This window comes from Cimex lectularius, unplaced genomic scaffold (genome assembly GCF_000648675.2).
Source record: "Cimex lectularius strain Harlan isolate CLEC.00 unplaced genomic scaffold, Clec_2.1 scaffold65, whole genome shotgun sequence".
NCBI lineage: Eukaryota > Metazoa > Arthropoda > Insecta > Hemiptera > Cimicidae > Cimex > Cimex lectularius.
In genome coordinates this window covers 644,927-665,917 of record NW_019392646.1, presented here as the reverse complement: position 1 = coordinate 665,917, position 20,991 = coordinate 644,927, and the positions used below count along the sequence as shown (strand labels likewise).

Below are 20,991 nucleotides of genomic sequence, written 5' to 3'. Positions count from 1 at the left end.
AAAATATTTAATGGCCGGAGATAAAAATTCTAATCAATACATAATTCTCACTGTTTGAAATGAAACATAAAAAAATTACTCAAGTTCTTCTTTGATAAAAAATAGCCCTATCCTAGCAGCTATATGTACACAAAGGGTGTTTGTTGTGTCAGGTGAGTTAGTGACCTACATGATGTTAAAATAATATACATAAAACGGGGCCACTTCATTGCGTTAGTCTGTTAATTTGGTAGAGGGTTGGTTGATTTTGTGTCTTAGGCATATATAGGCCTTACCATTTGTCCGGGTTTGCCGATATCTCCGGGGCGCCCTGACTCGCCCCTCAGGCCCATGGGACCCTGAAACCCCCCAAAAAATAAAATATTAATTTTTATTATTCTCATACGTGGGCATTTCTCAGAATGTAAAAATACACTATCTATCTGTCTGCCTACCTTTAATTTTTTTTTAAACTAATCCTTTGAATTTTTGTTTTCCTAAATTCTGCATATGAAAAAATTTAAGGGTGTATAATAAGCACCCACAATTTATCATTATAATTAATTGCCTATTTTGTATAACTGTTAAGTTTGAAAAAGTATAAACCTTTGCAATTAAATCCAAAGTAAATTGTTTTATTTAATTTTTATATCTAAATAAAATTTATACTCTTTTTAGTTACTTTTTTCTTTAAAATGTAAACAAAAACGGGTTTTGCAGTGACCCGGATGTCAAGTATTAAGTGTTCATCATCAACATGGTTTTTCAGTAGAACTATCTGTTTAAACTATTTTATTGATATATTCACTCCCAAAAACCATGATTTACATCTACAAAAAAATGTATTCATTTATGTATATTAAAGATATTATTCATGCATATATAACTTGTTTCAGTTTATTGCGAGTGTGCGTCTCAATTTTTAGTTGAATATTCCGATTATTAATAGGTAAAAGTTAGCAGATTTCACTCACGGGTAGTCCCATTGGGCCAGGATCTCCTTTCGAACCTTTCTCTCCCTGTAATGTGTATCAAATGTAGTGATTGTTCCAATAGATTTTTTTAAAATGTGTATAACTCACTTGCTCGCCTTTGGCTCCATCCATACCCCGATCACCTTTGATTCCTGGTGGGCCTTGAAGACCTGGGACTCCAGGTGGGCCTGGAGGTCCAGGAGGTCCTATAACTTGCTGGTATCTCTGTAGAAAAAATATTTGTAAAAGTTGGAAGCCAAAAAAAATTTCATTTCAATTGAACTTACAGTGTCAGATCCCCCTCCTGAGTTCAGTTCAAAAGTTCCATCACCCTGCCGCCTCCTGAGCTTCTTGTATTTCTATTATACAATTTAAAATTAACCAGTTATTAAATTTATTTTTTTATTAATATTATCAAAATATGGAAAAATAATTACAGATTCTCCTTTGTCTCCTTTTTCTCCTTTTTGACCTGGATATCCCTTTAAAAAATTTACTCATTAATAATTATGTAAAAAGAGAGGTATGTATTGACTTACTGGTGGTCCTGGCAATCCTGGTGGTCCCATTAAACCTGGAGGTCCAATATCACCATAATCTCCTTTTTCTCCCTTAGGTCCGTATTGACCCTTAAAAACATGCAATTGTATAAGCGAAATGAAACTGGGCAAAATTGAGTCAACTTACAGGCAATCCTGGAGGACCTTGAAGTCCAGGTTCACCGTGCATTCCCGGTTCTCCTGGTGGCCCTGCTGGCCCCGTATCACCTTTATTTCCTAGAAAAAATTAGCTTCATCATCCTTATTAAACCGCTATGGTTTGCTTATTATCATATATTCATACAATGAATGTTAAAAGGAAACAAATTTTACCATCTGAAAATCTTTATGGGTTATTTTATGCTCAAAATTAAAATGATACTTGTCAAATAGAAATTACAATACTCAATTCTATATCATTTTAACTTTAAATAACAATTCATACAGGACCTAGGTTAATTATTGACATATTAGTACATGTGCTGCATAAAATCTAGGTGCCATGATTGCCTATAGAAATGAATTATAAAAATTACCATTATTGTAAAATAGAGGAGGCATTACAACCATTCCCACATTGCGATTAGCTAGGCTTAAATTACCAAAGTACACACATATTAGAATTTTAAATGGAAGTGAATAAATGTTGCTTGGGAAAAGATTGTGCGTTTTTTTATAAGTCTTCTTTAAAATTGAGGAAAATTTTGGTCTACCCTACCTGGAAGGCCAACAAATCCTCTTTCGCCTCTGTCACCCTTAGGACCCGCTTCCCCTTTAGCCCCTGGTAATCCAGGAAGACCTCTTGAGGTAGCACTCCCGTCATCCCCCTGTGTAAAGTCCTTTCATATACAACTACTGTCAACAATTACAACAAACTACACAGAAAAAAGAAGAAGAGAGTATAGATCCGTTCCGTTTCCGACACCATGTTACTATTTTTTTTTTTTTTAACTTACCTGTTATCTCTTATCCGTCTTATGTCCTTAAATAAATAGACTACCCAGTTAGTAAGCAAATATACTTTTAAATTCTAAATTTATGAGAAGATAAAATATGAAATTAAGCAAACAAAACTTTGAAAGCTTTAAAAGAAAATGTTTGTTTTAGTGTTTTAATGCTAATACTTTTTAAATAAGCGTAAAATTTTATAGTTAAGCAACACACAAAAATAATAGAAGTAATAACGGAGAATGTGTTTAATTATATTCAAAAGAAATAAAAACTTTTTTTATTAGCATTTCTGAATGAAAATACATAACAAAACAGAAAATAAATCAATTTAATGCTTTCCAATTATAATGATCAATAAACTCTAAAATCATTCATAAAGTCATAATGATTAGTTTTAAAGTAAATCTTGATGTGACAACATCATCCTTAATATTACAATTGTATATAAAAAATCAGAGATAAGGCGAATTTGAAAGAAATAAAACCATCTGGTTCCTTTGTTAAGCTTTTGAAGAATGTATTGCCTTCATCAGGACATTAGAACTATTTCTGAAGATTAATATGGTTACAAATGTAAACATGAAAAAATATAAGACAAATATAAATATCGACTTCCAATATTACAAACTATGCCTTCAACAATAATAAATTTATGAGTTTTGCTTACAAGGAGAGGATTTTAATGAAACTTTGTAGATGATAGTAGGTCAAAAAATGTTAGCTACGAGTAGGGTATGATTAGATATTGAACTATATAATTTGTGTCTGAGTGACAGCAAAGTATGCTAAAATACTTTTTTTTAGCAAGAAACAAAGTTGACAATTGTTTTTTGCATCCCTAAAACCACTGAATACAAATTTTTGAGAAAATGAAAAAAATAATTGTTTTTTCGAATAACAAAACTAGCAATAATTTTAAAATGACTCCACCGATGACCAGCCACTTTACAGAAGTTTAGAACATTATAAATTACAGGAATGATAAATGGTGGAGTGAGTTCAATCCTTTTTAAAAAGATAGTTCCTACTATTTTTTTTATTTTTTATTTTAAGGATTATAAATTACATGTACTTGCATAACATAGCTCTGTAAATAAATTTAAATTGTAAATATCATCTGAGGTGATGTTGTGGATTTCAGAGTCTTATGTTTTTCACTTATAATGACATAAAATCTAAATGTCGTTGACATAGGCTAAAGGTAGAACAAACAAGATTTCGAATTGTTGAATTTGGATAAAACCCAGGGAAGTTATAAATTTTTATGTTGAACAACAGGACAGCATAGAAAAAAAATTGTCCCAATTATCCATCCAAAAATATCTATTTTTAGTTTGTCATACAAATTTTTATTTAAGGGATCTACCGCCTGCTCATTCTACAATATGAAGGAACTGAGTGTTTTTCTTTCTTTTAATTTTGCCTTATTTACTAATTTTATTGTTTATTATACCCAGAAATAATTATTCTGATAATTGACAAAACAGATTAAATACTTTTTTTTTATGAATTCGATAGCACTCTGATAACAGTAAGTAGTGTACTTAATAATGGAAAGCAATATAAATTGAAAATTTTTGGTAACAAGGTAGCGCCTTTTGTTTAAGGACAAGGACTGTAATAATTAATTTTTGCAGAAAATAAAATGAAATGAATTTAGTATGGAAAAATGATAAATTTATTTATGATCAAGATGTCATAAAAATTTAACTAGTTTCATCACAGGCAGTAAGTTATTAAAATTATATTTTGAAAAATTAAAAGGAAACTTTTTCGGTTTTGTGCAGGATTTTTTAAAGAACATAAATATAAATATAAAAAAATAAGGTTTTTTTAAGATAATTACTCAGAAGGGCAAAGGAGAAAAAATCTGGAAGTATCTACAATAAAATAATGGTTATAGTGTTATAAAAGAGACATAAAATAGTATAGCTTAAATTAAACAAAAATAAACAAAGATAATATAAAGAAAAAAGACATTTACATAAAATATATACACAAAATGATAAATTTACAATAAAAGGAAAATGCAAAAAAAATTCTATCTGCAAAATCTGTATACATGCATCATGCTATTATCTTTTGTAAAAATATATAAAAATTATAAAAATAAAATAAAATCATGCTTGAAACATAAGAAGTATGCAAAAAGTTAATGCAAAATTATTAATCTATTAGTCATAGCATCTTACCCGTTTGCCTCGCTTGCCTCTGGCTCCTTTCTCTCCAGGCTGGCCAGGCGGACCGGTAGGGCCTATGTCTCCCTTCTCACCTTTGCCTCCTTCAGGTCCTTAGACAAATTAAGTGCCACTCAAGGTGTCTCAAGAAATGATTTAATTGTGGGACAAATGAAAAAAATAGGGTGAATGCAAAAGCCTAACATTATTCACTTCCATGGTGGAGCTTGGGTGTATTTTTTTAAATTTTATTTTTTTAAATTCTGTATAACTGACCTGGCGGTCCTGGTGGCCCTGGTGGTCCTTCGATGATACCTGTAGGGAATTGGTCTCCTTTGAGCGTAGTTGTTAGTCCCCTTTCTCCCTTATCACCCTTTTCTCCCTACAATATCGAAACATGTGATCGAAAAATGTCCCAGACAAAAACTTGTCATTTTTCTTTTGAATTTTTCATCAGTACATTATTCTTTGATATACATTTAATAATGTCATCTTTTTTTTTCCTTTTGAACTGTTTACAAATGATAAATATAGTGTGATGCAATATTGAATCAATGCATAAACAATTTTCCATGCAGTATGCTGAATGAACTTCATCATGCTTGTAATTAATAAAATCAATTTTTACAGTGCAATAGCAAAACTAATATCAAAGAATAATGTTTGTACATCTGTTAAATTATTATGCAAATAAATTTATATGTTTAGAAAATCTCATAAACTAGAATCCTGTGTGAAATTAATTAATACAGTTAATTAGAATTATATAATCTCAATTCTGCATACATACATTGTGCAGAATTGAACCTATGAGTTTTTTTTCCAAGCTGAGATATTTTGCCATCGACACTCTTGTATTATACACTGATTCACGCTTATAAATACATTCTCGCGAACAACATCCATCACCAAACTTTTTGTATATACAGTAATAATATTAACTGGTTGTTGTCTGGATCCCCCAGTAAAANGATATGGTTTATATCAACATAGATAAACACAGCATCAATTACAGAACAGATACATGTAAACTCAGTCGCAGCTACGCCAATATCATTAATCAAATTCAATATAGATAACATACATATATCTTACATTACATTCCTCTCATCAAATATTTTTCACATAGTCTAATTGTTCCAACAATTTAGCTTTCCTTTTCCTATTTAACCCTTTCTATATACTCCTGAAAGGATAATCTGGCCGAACCATTACCAACACATTGTTTCCCTTCGTCGGCACTTTTCACCTCAAAGAAGCCGACGCCTTATACAAAAATGTCTTTTCTGTACCGATTTCCTTCCCCACTCCTTCCAAATCCAACGTACATAAACATAAAACAGCAAAATCTCACTGGCACTCTCAACACGACACGCAAATATATATATATATATATATACACAAAAATATCCCTGTTTCTTTCAAAAATTGGATCATACCGATTTGCTGCCGTACTCAAGTATAATTCTTATAACAGGTGGCATTCCTACTCGCTCTTTATATGGAGCATTGAATGACACCTCTAAACACACTCATTCCGAAATACATTTTTTCAATATTCTTCCATCACCCTTTAAACATATAAAAACTAGACACACACAAACTAATCGGGAACTTGATTTAAAATGGAAAATGTTCATTGCTAACCTGAATGCCTTGAGGTCCTGTTTCACCTGCTGGACCTGGCAAGCCTTGAGGTCCTGGAGGCCCCCGTTCACCTGGTGATCCTGCTTCTCCAGGCACCCCTTGTCTTCCGTCGTGACCCGGCAATCCTTCTGGACCCTGAGGCCCTGGTGGACCTGGAGGACCTGGCTCCCCCGGTTCTCCCTTTCAATAAACGCACAAATATTAACACAACTATTTTTTAGGATTTTATTTATTTCGTTTACTTCACATATAACAATAATACACCAAATACTACTTAAGGATAGTTATTATAAGAAAAGTTATTAACTCATGCAAGCACAAAAAATTACTCATGCATAGATTACAAGTGACAGAAAGACAAAACTTAAATAGCCCTCCCATAATATTGTGCGATAAGAGTATACAAATAAATATAAATCTGATAAAATTAAATGGGTTTCTTTCCAAATAGTTTGTGTGAAACAGTCATTTATTTAATGTTTTGCTATATGGTGCATTTGGAAAAAAAGAAGTAAAATACTTCAGATTTCAAGTTTGAACAAAATTTGTTAAATCTGTCATTATGAAAATTAAATTTATAAGACATTATAGGAATATTTGTCCATGATTACAAAAAGAAGTCATGAGATTGATAAAAACCTATTGTTTAATTTAAAAAATAATAAGTAATTAGAGCATCCGATATATTATGAAAAGCAATGTCATGAGCCATGAATTAACACAGCCATGATCAATCATTTATTTATTTTAATGCCCTGATGAACTCGCATATTAGCCAGAGTAAGTACATAATTGTTTGCATCATATAAATGTAGTTGGAGGTAGGGTTAGCGTGAACAAAAGGGCCGATGCGACGGGGGAATTGAACCCGCGGGGTCAACCAGCCCGAGAGTCTATCGCACTGACCACTCGGCTACTATGGTCCCCTGCAGCAATGGTTAAAACGTTGACACGGTCCCGGGTTCGAATCCAGCATTCCAACCCAACATTTGGTTCGTGCAGAAGTAATACAGGTTTTGAAAAGGCAGACAAAACTATTTTTTACTTTTATGAAATAAAGAAAATTTATTTGAAATATTTTCTAACATCTATACATCTCTGTCAATGTCTAATAAGCGCTTTTATTCCATTGACATAAAAATCTTTATTTGGACTCACAATAAAATCTTGGAAGGAGTTTTCGGCTTCACCGCAATCTCTATTTTCCTTCAAGAACTGATCATAATGCCTAAAAATGTGGAATTCTGTAGGTGACAGGTCGAGTGAGTATGGAGGGTGCGGTATGGTTTTATCCTGAGTCCTTAAGTTTCCGCAGGGATGGAATTGTAGCATGTGGCCTGGTGTTATCGTGAAGAAGAATCGGCCCTTACGGTACCAATGCTGGAGAAAAATGTAGTTCCCCGTGCATTTTGTCAATTTTTTGGCAATATCCTCTGCTGTGATAGTTTCACCACAATTCAGGAACAACCCCGTTATAGTGAACAACGCCAGCAGTACACCACCAAACAGTCACCATAACTTTTTGGGTGCAGATTAGGTTTCGGAAAGTGTTTTGGCGTTTCATCCTTGTCCAACCACTGACATGCACGCCTCCTATTATCATACAGAATCCATTTCTCATCGCACGTGATGATTCGATAGGGAAATGGATCATTTGTGTGGCGCAACATTTGGTCCGCAATTTCCCGTATTGTCTTTTGTGAATTTTCGTCAATCAACGTTTTGAGTTGGTCGTCGTCCACAATGGAAGGCCTACCGCTATCTTCCCTATCTTCGAGATCGAAATCTCCAAGAAAAAATCTCCGAAACCATCACTGCCCAGTGCATTTTCTAATGTCCCCCTCCCCCAAAACTATATTGATGTTACGCGCGTTTTGGGCCGCACTTTCCCCAAGTTTAAATTCGGATAATTAAATTTGACGAAAATCTAGTTTGGACATATTTAATTTCACAGGCCCTCATTCTTATAAAATTCAATATAAGCCAAATTTTTTGTATAAAAGATAACAGCTAAAAATATTTATGATCATACTTAAATTAGATTTGAAGATTTAGCTTTGTACCTGCGAAAATAAAACAAATAGACCGACTCAATTGCTGTTTAAATTTAACATTACAATATCAATTAAATGTCTAAAACAGGGGTCGGCGAACTTGGTTAGTAAAGGGTCAATTTTCAAACCAAACCTACTTACGTAAATATTTATAACTTTTTCATAGACACTTCTAGCCATATAATAAAGATCATAAATTAGGTATACGGTTGAAAATCATGTCTCAGAAGGTATTTTTAAATTGCGTTTTGACAAGCATATTATTGTTTATTTATAAATAATTTTTTTTGTTTATTTTTATTTCTTATCTATTTATATTACGGTTTTAAATACTTTTGAGTCTTAATTTGTTTGATTAATATAATTAAACTATATTGGGCATCAAATTAATTTTATGCTTATTTATCACGTCTTAGCCAAACTATTAAATTTACTCTCATCTGATAATAGGACTGTCCAGAACCAATTTTTTCCCTTCACCCTCTATATTGTTACGCATAATTAAAAAAATCGTGAAGTGGTTTTTGCTTCAATGTGGCCTCGCGCGCGCGTCCTTTGTGTAAATGATTTTCCGAAGTGACCAGCGCTGAGAACACGTTGACAAAACACTGACCGCAGAACATAACAAACTAGAAAAAATTCGGAGGAACTTTAGGCTGTAAGGAAGTAAACATTACAAAGAAATTTAGAGGAATATAACAAGAAAAAGCGCAAATTATAAAAAGATGGGAAGTGGTTCCATTTCGATTAATAGCATGCTGTTTCTCTCCCCCTGTTACAAAAAATATTTCTTATTACCGAGTGTATCAAAATGCTCAGAATTTTTTAGATTTAGTGAAGTGCCCTTCTGAGGAGTTCGTATTATCAATAAATTCGAATTATTAAGTTTCGAATTAACAAGAGTTGACTGTATTATTTTAAAGTTAAGCTGGTTTTTTTGAGAAAAACTAATGCCATATAATTTTTTTTTTATCATAACGTTTTTCTTTATAGTTCCTTGTTACTATTTTTTTAATCGATTTTATCTTAAAAGAGTGAATTAATGAAGTAAGGAAACCATGAGAAAAGTGTTAGTAAATACTCCGAAATATACCGTTAGTAAATATCCGAAATATAGCTATTGCGTTACAGGCCCCATCCCCGTTTGATCTACTTTTTTCGTTTTTCATGAACAACATTATGTTACGGTACATCATGGGCCGGATTGAAAGGAAGTACATGGTGGATTTCTCTTCTAAACTATGATTTAACATATTTTATGTTATTTAAAAAAAAAAACAATATAACAAATTGTAATGGTCATAACAATATGTCTAATATTTGGCATTTTTGGAAAGAACCCCATTGTTTTGCTCAAAGTATGTTTTATTTTGGTTCTTTTCCATTTTTTAAATTTAATTTTAATCAAGTGTTTCATTTTTTAACCAAACACTTACTTTGAGCATTATGACACTCTGCGCTGAAATATTATGTCCTTGCTCTTGAAGACCCTAGAACCATTATAAATAAATGCAAAAGAAGAACTAAAACAAAATAAAGAAATGAAAATCAAATAAAAAATGAAAACAAGGATGTACTTAGAAATTAAAATCTCATGCAGATAAGTAAAACGTTCTTTTAATAAAACCACCAGAAGAAAATAAATAAAAATTTAAAAAAGTAACAAACCAACTTTTTATGAACTAACTACTATACACCTAAATACTGTCTATCTAGAATTAAACTGTAATCAAGACAGTACAGAAATGAAATACAGGCAGTGTCAACCGAAGGGCCCACTTTCGATATTTTTTTGGCAGTTTTACCTTTACGGCTACTATTTCGGCGTAGCCAAGCGTTCCGCCTCTCAACGTAGTCACTGACCTCTTGAGACCCTGTATACATGTCAATTTGAAACTATAATACTTTACAGGAGGAGAAATTCTCACGAAAATAGATTTTTAATCAAATTATATGATTTAGGAGGTAAACTTAAAGGTAAACAATGTTCGTCATTGTATAATTATTAAAGAAAAAAAATTCAACTGTCCTGCTGGTGGAAAATAATTTTTAATTGTAAACTGAAATTTTAAAAGATTAACTGCGTTAATTTCTAGAAGTTATATACACACATGAGGTTAGTATGAGCATTTTGAGCTAATATTGCCAAATATTAAATTTTTTGAGTTTCAACTATTATACAATTTTTATAAGTAATTTTAAAGTCGTTAACTATAAGTCATTTTAAATTTTGGCGTTAATTATTTTTACTTTTTCCCTCAAAAAATTTAATAATTTAAGAATTTAAAGAAACATTGTAGATTTTACTTTTTCCGACGTGATACATCAAGATATACCTTGACTGCTGCATAAACATCGAATCCCGGATTCCCAAGCTCTCCTTTTTGGCCTTTTTCGCCAGGCCGGCCCTGAAAACACAATAAATTTGCCATAAATCCGTAACATTGTCTTCAATTTTATCCGGTAAAGATGACTTACTGGGTCTCCTTTTGGCCCGTCCAGGCCAATTGGTCCCTGAAAACATCGCAAAAACGAATTAGTACAACGATCATTGCATGTGTTTCGATAAATGCATGTAATGGAATTATTGAAAATAAAAGCATTGCGCTTACGCGTAAACGTTTAGAAAACAGTTTCATGCATTACAAATTATGACAATAAGAGGAAATCGTTATGAATTAGTTTCTATTAGCTGTTACTTACAGTTTTAGTAGTTTGCGTTAAAATAAACTAGAAAATAGAAAAGGGAAGAACAAACAGAAAATTTTTGTTGAACACATAGCCAATAATAATAAAATAAGAAAATATTCATTGGAAAACACAGAATTCAGTGATAAAAAAATAAGTGAACTGTAACAACTTTTTGAGTCGTTTGTTCTGGCTACGAAAACAAAACCCACTATCAATCGATGCCCCAAGGAAGAAAGTCTCCATATAAAACCGTCAGAGAAGTTGTGACACATTTTAATACTAGATTAGAACAAGAAATTGAATTATTATTAAGGTGTCTCATCAACCGATGCAGGTAGTTAAATAGTGTGTGGTGATTAGTGACCATCGATAATTATTCAGAAATCGTGAGATGCGGTCTGGTGTGATGTAGATTTCAGAAAAACATTTTCTTTATCGTGCCAACGTTTCGATTTTTATTGAGATCATCTTCAGGGACTGGGATTTACAAACATTGTTTACATTTAACAAATACATTTAGGATATGGAAAAGTGAATTTATACAATGCAAAATATATTTTTTTGTATTCAATCAAAGTATTTCTACTCACTCAAAGTGTTTGTCTTCTGTGTAATTGTGCCATTCTTGCGTGTCGTGTTGAGAGTGCCAGTGAGATTTTGCTGTTTTATGTTTATATACGTTGGATTTTTAAGGGGTGGGGAAGGANTTTCAAGCATGGTATAAATTCTTTTTTTCCACATCCTACATGTATTTGTATAATTCAAACAATGTTTATAAATCCCAGGCCCTGCCGGACGATGATCTCAATAAAGATCGAAACGTTGGCACGATAAAGAAAATGTTTTTCTGAAACCTACATCAGACTGCATCTCACGATTTCTGAATAATTTCAGAAAAACGTTTTCTTTATCGTGCCAACGATTCGATCTTTATTGAGATCATCTTCAGGGCCTGGGATTTACAAACATTGTTTAAATTTAACAAATACATTGACGTTGTGGAAAAAAGTGAATTTATACAATGCAAAAAAATATATTTTTTTATATTCAATCAAAGTATTTCTTCTCACTCAAAGTGTTTGTTTTCTGCGTACGTGTGCCATTCTTGCGCGTCGTGTTGAGATTTAAAAATGTTTGTAAATCCCAGGCCCTGAAGATGATCTCAGTAAAGATCGAAACGTTGGCACGATAAAGAAAATGTTTTCCTGAAACTTACATCACACCAGACCACATCTCACGATTTCTGAATAATTATAGTTAAATAATTTGGCCCATCAATTCTTGTTTCTTCGATGTAGCTGTTTGTCTTCAGACCAGCATTAGCTACAATCCATCATCAGCTGGAACCCAGTTTTGTTGGGTTAATATGGTATCCAGAAGCTCAGAGCGAGAAAACAATACGGTAAATCGTTAAGGTTAGCTCTAAGGTTTTGAGATTTTAGACTATAATCCGAGCCTGAAAGTTATCCCCAGTGTTAATATTCAACGGGACATGGATACGAGAGGAGTTGAACATCCAGGGGCCTTATCGCATTCGTTCCGCTCCACTTCCTGCCCATGCTTTGGGCGAGTGTCCGGCCGAATAATTCATCCTGTTTACCGACAGACATCCCTGACGATTCGGATTAGAAAAGGGTGTGGAATAATAGACAAAGAGGGCCGGCCGGTCATTTGGGAAATGCGTTCTGGAGACGTGGACCACCACCAAGGCGAGCTTCAACCACGGACTTCCATCCGTTGTAATAACCCCACGATTCATACTACGGTGGAAAAGCGGAATTGAATTAGAATAGAAAAAATTTCACGTTTATGCCAGAGGTAGCGGAACCTCACAATAAACCGACAATAAAAGTGTTATATTTTATTAAAGGTGTTTCAAGATTAAGGCCATTAGTTAAGAGTTAATTTTACATCACATGAAATTAGAGAAAATTATTGTAGTGAATAATGTTTTCCCAACACCGGAAATTCCACTTTACAAAAATATCTTACCAAAAACCCGCGGTCTCCTTTAGAGCCTCTCACGCCCTAGAACATAATAACATGAAAGAATTTCCTCTTTTTGTCGTCGGCGAAGGCATGCTTCATGCAAACATTAGAGGCGCTGTTTAAATAAATAAAAATAAAAGTATATCAAAATAAAAACAAAAAAACAATAAAATACCGGAAACCCATTCTTGCCAGGTGGACCAGTTGGGCCCTGTGAAAAAAGCAAATTATCACAAAAAAGAAAAGAAAAATACAATACTACAAACTACAATTTTAATAATAACTTACTCTGTGCATTGTAAATTCTAACAATAATATTTAACATTTAGTAATAATTAAAAAAACAAAAAATGCGTTTGTAAAACGATAAAGTTAGAAGTTTTTATGTTGGAAATTAAAAAAGATAGATTCGATAAATATCTTATTATTAACAATAATTGACTACGTTCTGAAACAACTTTCAAATTAAATGTAGTTTACTCCACATTCAATGCCAACTGTTAAAAATCAGGCAGATGTCTAGTCAAATTTGGCATTCTACAACTGTTTTTATTTATGTTGTTCCTAAATTTTTCTAGTACCTTTCTTCCTAAGATTTTTTTTATTTCAAAGCAGTCGACATTAAAAATATTTGAAACTATTTTTATTTTACACATTTTAAGACAAATGTGTATTTACATATTGCACTCATTGCAACATTTTTATAACATAATCCATCTTTGCAATTATTTACCCTTTTTTTTTATTAAATAGTAAAAGTGTTACAATGAATTTTTTCCCTATTTTTAGAATTCTCCATAATATATTATAGCGATTTAGTTGCATTTCTAATGTGACCCGGTCAAGTCGAAGGGTCTAAAACAGCTTCAAGCCAAAGAAATACATTCTTTTGCTTTAGTTTAACAATTTTTTTTTTCATAATATGATCTAACGGCTTTGTAAATTTAAAGGAAACAGTTTAATTTAAGATTGGCCATTCTATTCAGAACAGCTCAGTTGGTTTTTAGGAAAAGTCGTGACTTCATTCTACATGTGCATACAAAGAATGGATGATTTCAATCTCAATCGTAATCGCACATTGTGAATATAAAATAAGTCGATAGGAAATTTCGAAAAAGATTTCCAAGATTTTTGGAAGAACTACAATTAAAATCAAAACAACAAACAACAATAATAAAGGAAAATTTTGAACGGACCCAACATACCAAGTCTTTGTGCTAACTACTTAAAAGCTGTTCAATAAAGATACTTCTACTCATAAAATACGTGTATTCACAAATACTTGATAAACAATAGAAACATTTATAAATAAGAGATTAAACTACATTTTATTAAAAAGAGCAAACAACCATTTTCAATCAGTACTACATCTTATACTCACAGCAGGTCCTGGTTCTCCTGCATCACCTTTCTTCCCCCTTTTCCCTCTCTTCCCAGGCGCACCGGGAGGCCCTGAAAAAGAAATGAATTTAGACAATTGATTACCCTAAAAACGTGTACAAAGGGAGAGTCGACATGTCACGGGGGTTGTTAAATATCTATCATGATCCATGATGTCGTACAGGTTGAAACCAATAAATATTACCTTAAGTACTCCGGAGCGTTATACGGAATTCCATAAAAGTGGACAAACTTTTCCCACCCTATTTCCAGTACAATATTTCGTCTGGAAGGCCAATTTTTCAAGAAGGAATCTTAGGCTTTAACTGGCTATCCGCCGCCGTCGCCTCCCCCAGACCGGAAAACCCTAGTGATAATAAATACAGAATGGACCCTTTTAAGGATTTAGCTTCCCGGCTAATATTTTTCCGAGTGGAGAACTTAAAAGGATTTGTACAATTGTCCAGATAAAGTATAATTAATGCGTGAAATTGGGGATAATACTGGCGATCCGAGAATTTGTCATTGAATATATTTTCCCCCATTTAACGGCTTAATCAGTTTATTGTAAATGTATTTAAATAACGATTTACTTAAATCATCAATGATGTTTTTACCATCACTTAACACATAAATTACCGTTTATTGATTAGATAATGTTTTTTGTATTCATGACATTCACTGAGGAGAAAGTAGAACTAACATTCTTACTTGCTAAATTGTAACTTGTAATTAATAAGTGATAACAATTGTAAATTGTTCCAAATCAATCAACAAAGGGCTATAAATAAAATAGAAGACGAAGTATATACGTTATTAGCTTAAGTGCATTTCACTCTCAATTTCACCTAACACAATATTGCCAATTTGAAATCTTTTATTTTTGTGAGTGTCAAGTTTAAGTATGCAATAGGTTCGATAAAAAATCTCTAACGCATATAAATTTATTTTATGGCTGCTGCTTCATACAACACCCTTGATTTAGTATACAATAAAAAAATATCTCTGGACACAAATATTCTCTTATAATATAAAGAGTGATTAATTTATATTCAAAAAGATATTCATACTGTTCAGATCAAAACTGAATTTTGCCAAACGAATATTACAGCGATTTCTTATAAAGAATATTTAAAACTTGTTAAGAAAGTTTTTTGACTAAGTCTTATCTCTGAACGTTATTCTGGAAGTTATTCTTTTACTTTTATTATAAATCAAGTTAAAAATGAAGTACAAATATCTTATATATGTAGGCTCTACAGATAGACGGTAACTTTTTTATAAATCAAATTATTAGGGGTTTTAACACTGAATTTAACGTGGTAAATGGTTCTTAATTTAAAGCAACCGTGCACAAGTTATTAGCAAAAAACTATTTCAGAACATTGTTTTTCAAAAAACAATATCTTCACCTTCTTTAATTAATCACCAATTTATTTATTTATAATTTTAATTGATCGTAAATAAAAACCCGTTGAATTCAGCGTCACAAAACCTTTTAAAAAATTACATTGATGTGTATCTTTCGTTTGAAATAGCTAATCTTATATTCGTAGCCTGGAGAGTTAGAACAAAAATTTTTTGGATCATGAGAAATTAAGCAAAAAATAAAAGTTAACGTGTCTCGAGATTTTCTCAAAATAATCTCCAATGAAAAAATTTAGCGATAAAACAAAAGTTAAACTCTCCCTGTATAAAGGATTAAAAAGCTTGACTTTGCCTGCGTTCAGAAACTACACAAAATGTTAGATTAATTTCAGAACTATGAGGACACCTTGTAAATTTAAATTATAAACCTTTTAAAAACCTCTTCGCTACCGGGGCGATAAGGAGGACATATTCAGTTACTGGTCAATTGTCCTGTATTATCAAAAGTTATACGTAAGTTCAAAAAAGGCTACTTTAGGAGCGGCTGAATTCTTAGAATAAGCGGAAAAAAATTGGCGAGGTACGTTTGTACACACGCATATCGCTATAGAAGGACATTGGTAAACTAATATAATTTTTATTTTTTCAATTTAAACATTAACTCATTATCAAAAAGTTCTCAAATCATTCTTCTTAATTAATTATCAAGAACCATTTAATATTATTATACGGATTACTGATTTGAATCTCAAATCTGTCAATGCTTGTACACTGAGTTGAACCTATTACCTCTCGTATCCACAAAGCTTCAAGCTTTTGTGATTACAATAAATTTCCGGCAGGCTTCGAGAATCTTCCATCCCTGGTTTTGGCAGTCTGGGGGTCAGAGCTCGGTCTTGTCCAGTCACCGAGGTTTGGCTCCAGGGGCTAGCAACAGATAGGACGGACATTGCAACCTCCAACGAAATCAGTCTTCCATTCTCACTCACTCTTATATTCTTTCCTATTTATACCTTATACAATACGTAAATAAGCTAATTGAGGGTCGATGAGGGACCATCGGTACGCTCTCCCCCGCTTCACTTCCACGCCAATAAATTAATCCACTCTTAACAGACGCTAGGGACACAAAACCAACAATACTATATACAATAAAACAGCCCTGTTTACTCCAAGAATCGGAACAGGAGATCCAGATACTCGCTGCCGTACTAAAGCACAATTCTCATATCCAGTGGCATTCTTACGCGCTCGCTATATAGATCCAAACAATATTATTATAAAAATTTGTTTTCTTTTAATTGTAAAATTAAAAAAAGTAAACTTTTCTATTTTTTTTCGATAACAACTGTTTCACCAAAAAAATCTCTGGCAATGGCTCTGGTTTGTTTTAAGCTATATTTATAATAATATTTGTTCTGTAAAGTTATTTCAAAATACTTATTTAACTTCTTTTTTATATTAAAATGGCAATTCGTAATGTTCAGTTCAAAACTGAGATCAACCGAAGGTTGAAAAAAAGCACGTTTATTACTAAGTTCATTTAAATGTTCTTAAAAAAATTTGTACTAAGTCTTACCTCTGTACTCGAAAGTTATACTTTCAATTCTAATGAGACCAAATATTTTGTTTGTTCTTCAATTGGCCATTTCAGAATTATAAAGAACAGAAACCTTTGCTTTCTGCACGTATACATAAAAATACTCTTATAATTTACAATAACAAATTAATCCTAATTTACCGTCGGGCAAATTGTTTTCTTTGTTCAAACAAATGATTAGTTGATAAATAATTTTGCTTTATTCGAAATTGTCAGTCATAATATCTATTAGTGCTCACTTTCCCACAAAAACATCCCTTTTAACATTCCTTTACTGATTTAAAATGTGTGCACGGTTACGTTGTTTACATAATAGATTTAATAGGCTTAGTGTGAACCTTAGGTGGGAACTTCCGCCTAACATACATTTTGTATTATAATTTTTCATTTAAAAACGCATAATTCATCCAGTCTCCCTGAACGCAAGGTTGATTATAAAATGAAAGAAAATTAGATTTTTGGGCGCGGTGATAGGCAACCCGCATGCCGGTCAAGTCGTGATGGAGGAGAAAACTTCTGATTACACTCCCTCCAGATCTTGCGACCGCCCTTCCTCTCAACCGGCGGCTTACACGAGGTAAAATATATTTCCCAGGGTGGTTCAAACCATTTGTCCGTCCTTTCTTTACTTTTCTGATAAAGCCTCCTTCTATTCTGTCAACATTTCGAGTTTCGACCGAGAATTGTCGACCGGTTAAAAAGACAATTCGACATTGCTCGTTTACCACTGTGGAAGTCCGAAAGCTTTCCTACAATGTTATCTAATCTAATACAGTAGAGGATTAATGACATTTTAAAGCTTGTAATAACTTAAATTTATCAGCCTAAATCCAACATCAAGTAGACTGTTCTCGAAGCTAATAACCAGTCAAAGGGTACCCTCGATAACAAAAATGAAAAATCACCAGAACAGGCTTCTTCTCAATAGATCACTTGTCATTAACCACGTTGTAGAAAAATGACCAAAAAGTGTTTTATGGCGCGGTCAGATATCTGGTCAGACCATGTATATTATAATATTTCAATGAATCCTAGTTTATAATTCTTAAATTTGGAGAGTAAACAGGGATTTTCTTAAATCTTGATTGAACATAGACATATTTTTCGATTTCCTTTTTTTTGCGTTATTATGACTTTTGCTCCTTATCCACCCCGCAAATAGATGGGCAGAGACAACCCCATGTTCACCTTCTCGGATGACAACCATAAACATTTATTTCTCCCCGCCCCACTGTTATACCATATTCTACTCGATCCTCAAATAACGGTAAAAACGCTCTAGGCCAAAATTGGCTCTCTTAAATAAACCCGTCTAATCTTTGCAATGTTTAAATAAAGCTAGGGGGTAAAAAGTTCAAAGAGGGAGGAAAGGGCGGACCGCGGTTCTGGTAAATAATTATAAACAGTGGACTCGCTCTCCAAAGGCCCTTCACCTGATTTTGTCAGGGAAATTATACAGTCCACCATTGAGTCACTGGGACTTTACGAATCGTTTCCCTTATTCCTAAAGCGACCGTTTGTCGTTTTACCATACGTCAATTGAACGAATTAATAACGCTATTTGATTTGTGTTCCACTTCGTCTTCTAAAAGAAAGAATGAAGAAAGTATGTTAGTTAAGTTATGAGAATGTAAGTATTAAAATAAGAAAAATAATTACATACTTGGAATAAATAAATATAAACACACCGCGTTGGGTTGATTTCTTTAATAAAAAAATCAGTATTTGCAAACTGTTGTTTGATTTTTTATACCGTTTCAGCAAATGTTAACAATTTGCTATTTCTTCTTAAAATGTGAGGCTACGGACATGGGATTACCGAGTTGAATAAAACTTTTGGTGGAACCAGGTCTAAAAATTGTAGACACCTGTGAAAGCGTTGTTACCAATGGGCCCTAGTTGAGTTAAAAATATTTATGAAAATATGGTTTATTGCCATCGAAGTGCATGCAGATATAAAAACAGCTGCACAATAAGCACTTGGTAAAACCACTAAATACGAATTTTCATGGTAACAAAAAAATATGAATTTTTGTGCTGGATTAGCGAGAGGCATTTTTTTTCTTTGGAGTTTGGTGTTCTGCTTAAAATTTCCTAACTCTTCTGAGTTTCATCCAAATTCAAAGTTATTACAACCGCTAAAAAGGAGTATATTTCTTCTTTCAGACTTTGTCGACCCCGATTAGATTTTATGCCATCATAAGAAAAATAAGGATGAAATCAACATACACTCTTCAAACATTTCGTTTTATATCTCTGGTTTTAATTTGTTTACTGATTTTAGGTTTGAGTGTTTAATTGTAGTTTATAAGGTTTTAATGAATTATACAATTTCATGTAGATTGGTGAACTCGTATTAAAGATAAGATAAGATATTTTTGTAACTTAAAAAAAAATTGAGCATTTTGAAGGAAAACAACTGTCTTAAACATATTATTTGTATGCAAAATATACAAAATTTGTATCTATCAATGGGTATTTTGAGGTGGGAAAAACGAATATCAACTTTATTTCGTACTATAAAAATAGCTGAGCTTACCTTGTCACGGCGCATAATTGTATTTCAATAGATAGCTCTAATTTGCGATGATTGTTTTCTTGTTTATGCAAAGTACGTTAAAATATTTTCTTTAGCTTGAAACAAAATTTCCTTTTCCTTTTATTTGAGTAACTTGAAATATTGTAAAGTATCGTAAGAAAAGTTTAAGTTGAAAAGTTTCCCTTTTTCAGTTATATTATTTTATTTCTAATTCCTGACACATGCATGTAATCCGTTTGGCATTATTGTATTACTTTTTATGAGACTATATTTACAATTCCTATGAAATTCGTGTGCTAATGTGCAATATTACAGTTGAAAGAGAAACAGTTGTCGAAATTCGAAACCTTGAGAAAGATGGTCTTTTTGCCGCGCCAACCCGACAATTCAGAAGAAAAGTGCAATAGCAATTAAGTGAGGGAAAATGCTCGAGAAAAATTGAATGTGTGTCTACGATTAAGATGATTTTCTATCTCCTAACATTTATCAGGTTAATTAAGTGTTAATTTCCACATTGCTGAATATCAAATATCAAAATGGCTAGTAAAACTGTTGACTACATATGATTAATAAGCTTAGCTGGTGTTAATGGGAAAAGAGGAGGTAAAGGGCAGAAAACTTTAATTTTTTTACGCCTTGCCAAATAGTTTTGTTTTCTAATGAGAGAACAGTGAATAGGCTAATGATAAGTGATATTTTTCCTCTATAAAAGCTTTAATAATTAAAATTAATTATGTGAGAGAGCTAGCCGAAATTGCAAACCCTAATTTCTACAATATTGATTGCTTATTTAAAGCCGATTCATTAAAATATTTTTCATATATAAAAAAAATCCCATATAACATCGGAATTTTGAAAAACCAATTATTTGTATTTGACAATTTGTCTGATTGTCAGCAAATACATTTCATAAGCCATCCATCTCGTCGGCTTTAGTTGAAGACAAGAGTTGAAACTTGGTTTAGACGTTTTGCCAGTTATGTATGCTATGCTGATGATAACCTATCAAGATTATTGTCAAATTGACACTAATGAGATATCGATTGATTTCTGCTGGTACGTTACGAATAATTGACGTTGAATTAATTTAATAAATAATTTAA

At 32.5% G+C, this 20,991-nt stretch overlaps 1 protein-coding gene across 15 annotated transcripts in view; it reads right to left on the bottom strand.

Annotated features, from left to right (window-relative positions):
- The window catches only part of LOC106674425 (collagen alpha chain CG42342), a 384,421-nt gene that overhangs the window by 11,567 nt on the left and 351,863 nt on the right, over positions 1–20,991 (bottom strand). For 7 of the 15 annotated variants that reach the window (XR_001341519.2, XR_001341518.2, XR_001341520.2 and 4 more), the window contains exons 2-18: positions 14,383–14,453; positions 13,177–13,212; positions 13,005–13,040; positions 10,800–10,835; positions 10,658–10,729; positions 10,127–10,195; positions 6,268–6,447; positions 4,897–5,002; positions 4,636–4,733; positions 2,211–2,319; positions 1,641–1,729; positions 1,493–1,582; positions 1,391–1,435; positions 1,241–1,312; positions 1,062–1,178; positions 954–998; positions 276–338 (exon numbers count right to left, since the gene is read on the bottom strand). Coding sequence is in view for 12 of the 15 variants with exons in the window: in XM_014407137.2 (XP_014262623.1) it covers positions 276–338; positions 954–998; positions 1,062–1,178; positions 1,241–1,312; positions 1,391–1,435; positions 1,493–1,582; positions 1,641–1,729; positions 2,211–2,319; positions 4,636–4,733; positions 4,897–5,002; positions 6,268–6,447; positions 10,127–10,195; positions 10,658–10,729; positions 10,800–10,835; positions 13,005–13,040; positions 13,177–13,212; positions 14,383–14,453 (1,334 nt within the window). In the remaining 3 variants the exon portion in view is untranslated. Of the gene's footprint in view, positions 1–275; positions 339–953; positions 999–1,061; positions 1,179–1,240; positions 1,313–1,390; positions 1,436–1,492; positions 1,583–1,640; positions 1,730–2,210; positions 2,320–4,635; positions 4,734–4,896; positions 5,003–6,267; positions 6,448–9,757; positions 9,812–10,126; positions 10,196–10,657; positions 10,730–10,799; positions 10,836–13,004; positions 13,041–13,176; positions 13,213–14,382; positions 14,454–20,991 lie in introns of all 15 variants that reach the window. The other 8 variants (XM_014407130.2, XM_014407129.2, XM_014407131.2 and 5 more) reach the window with 8 other exon arrangements.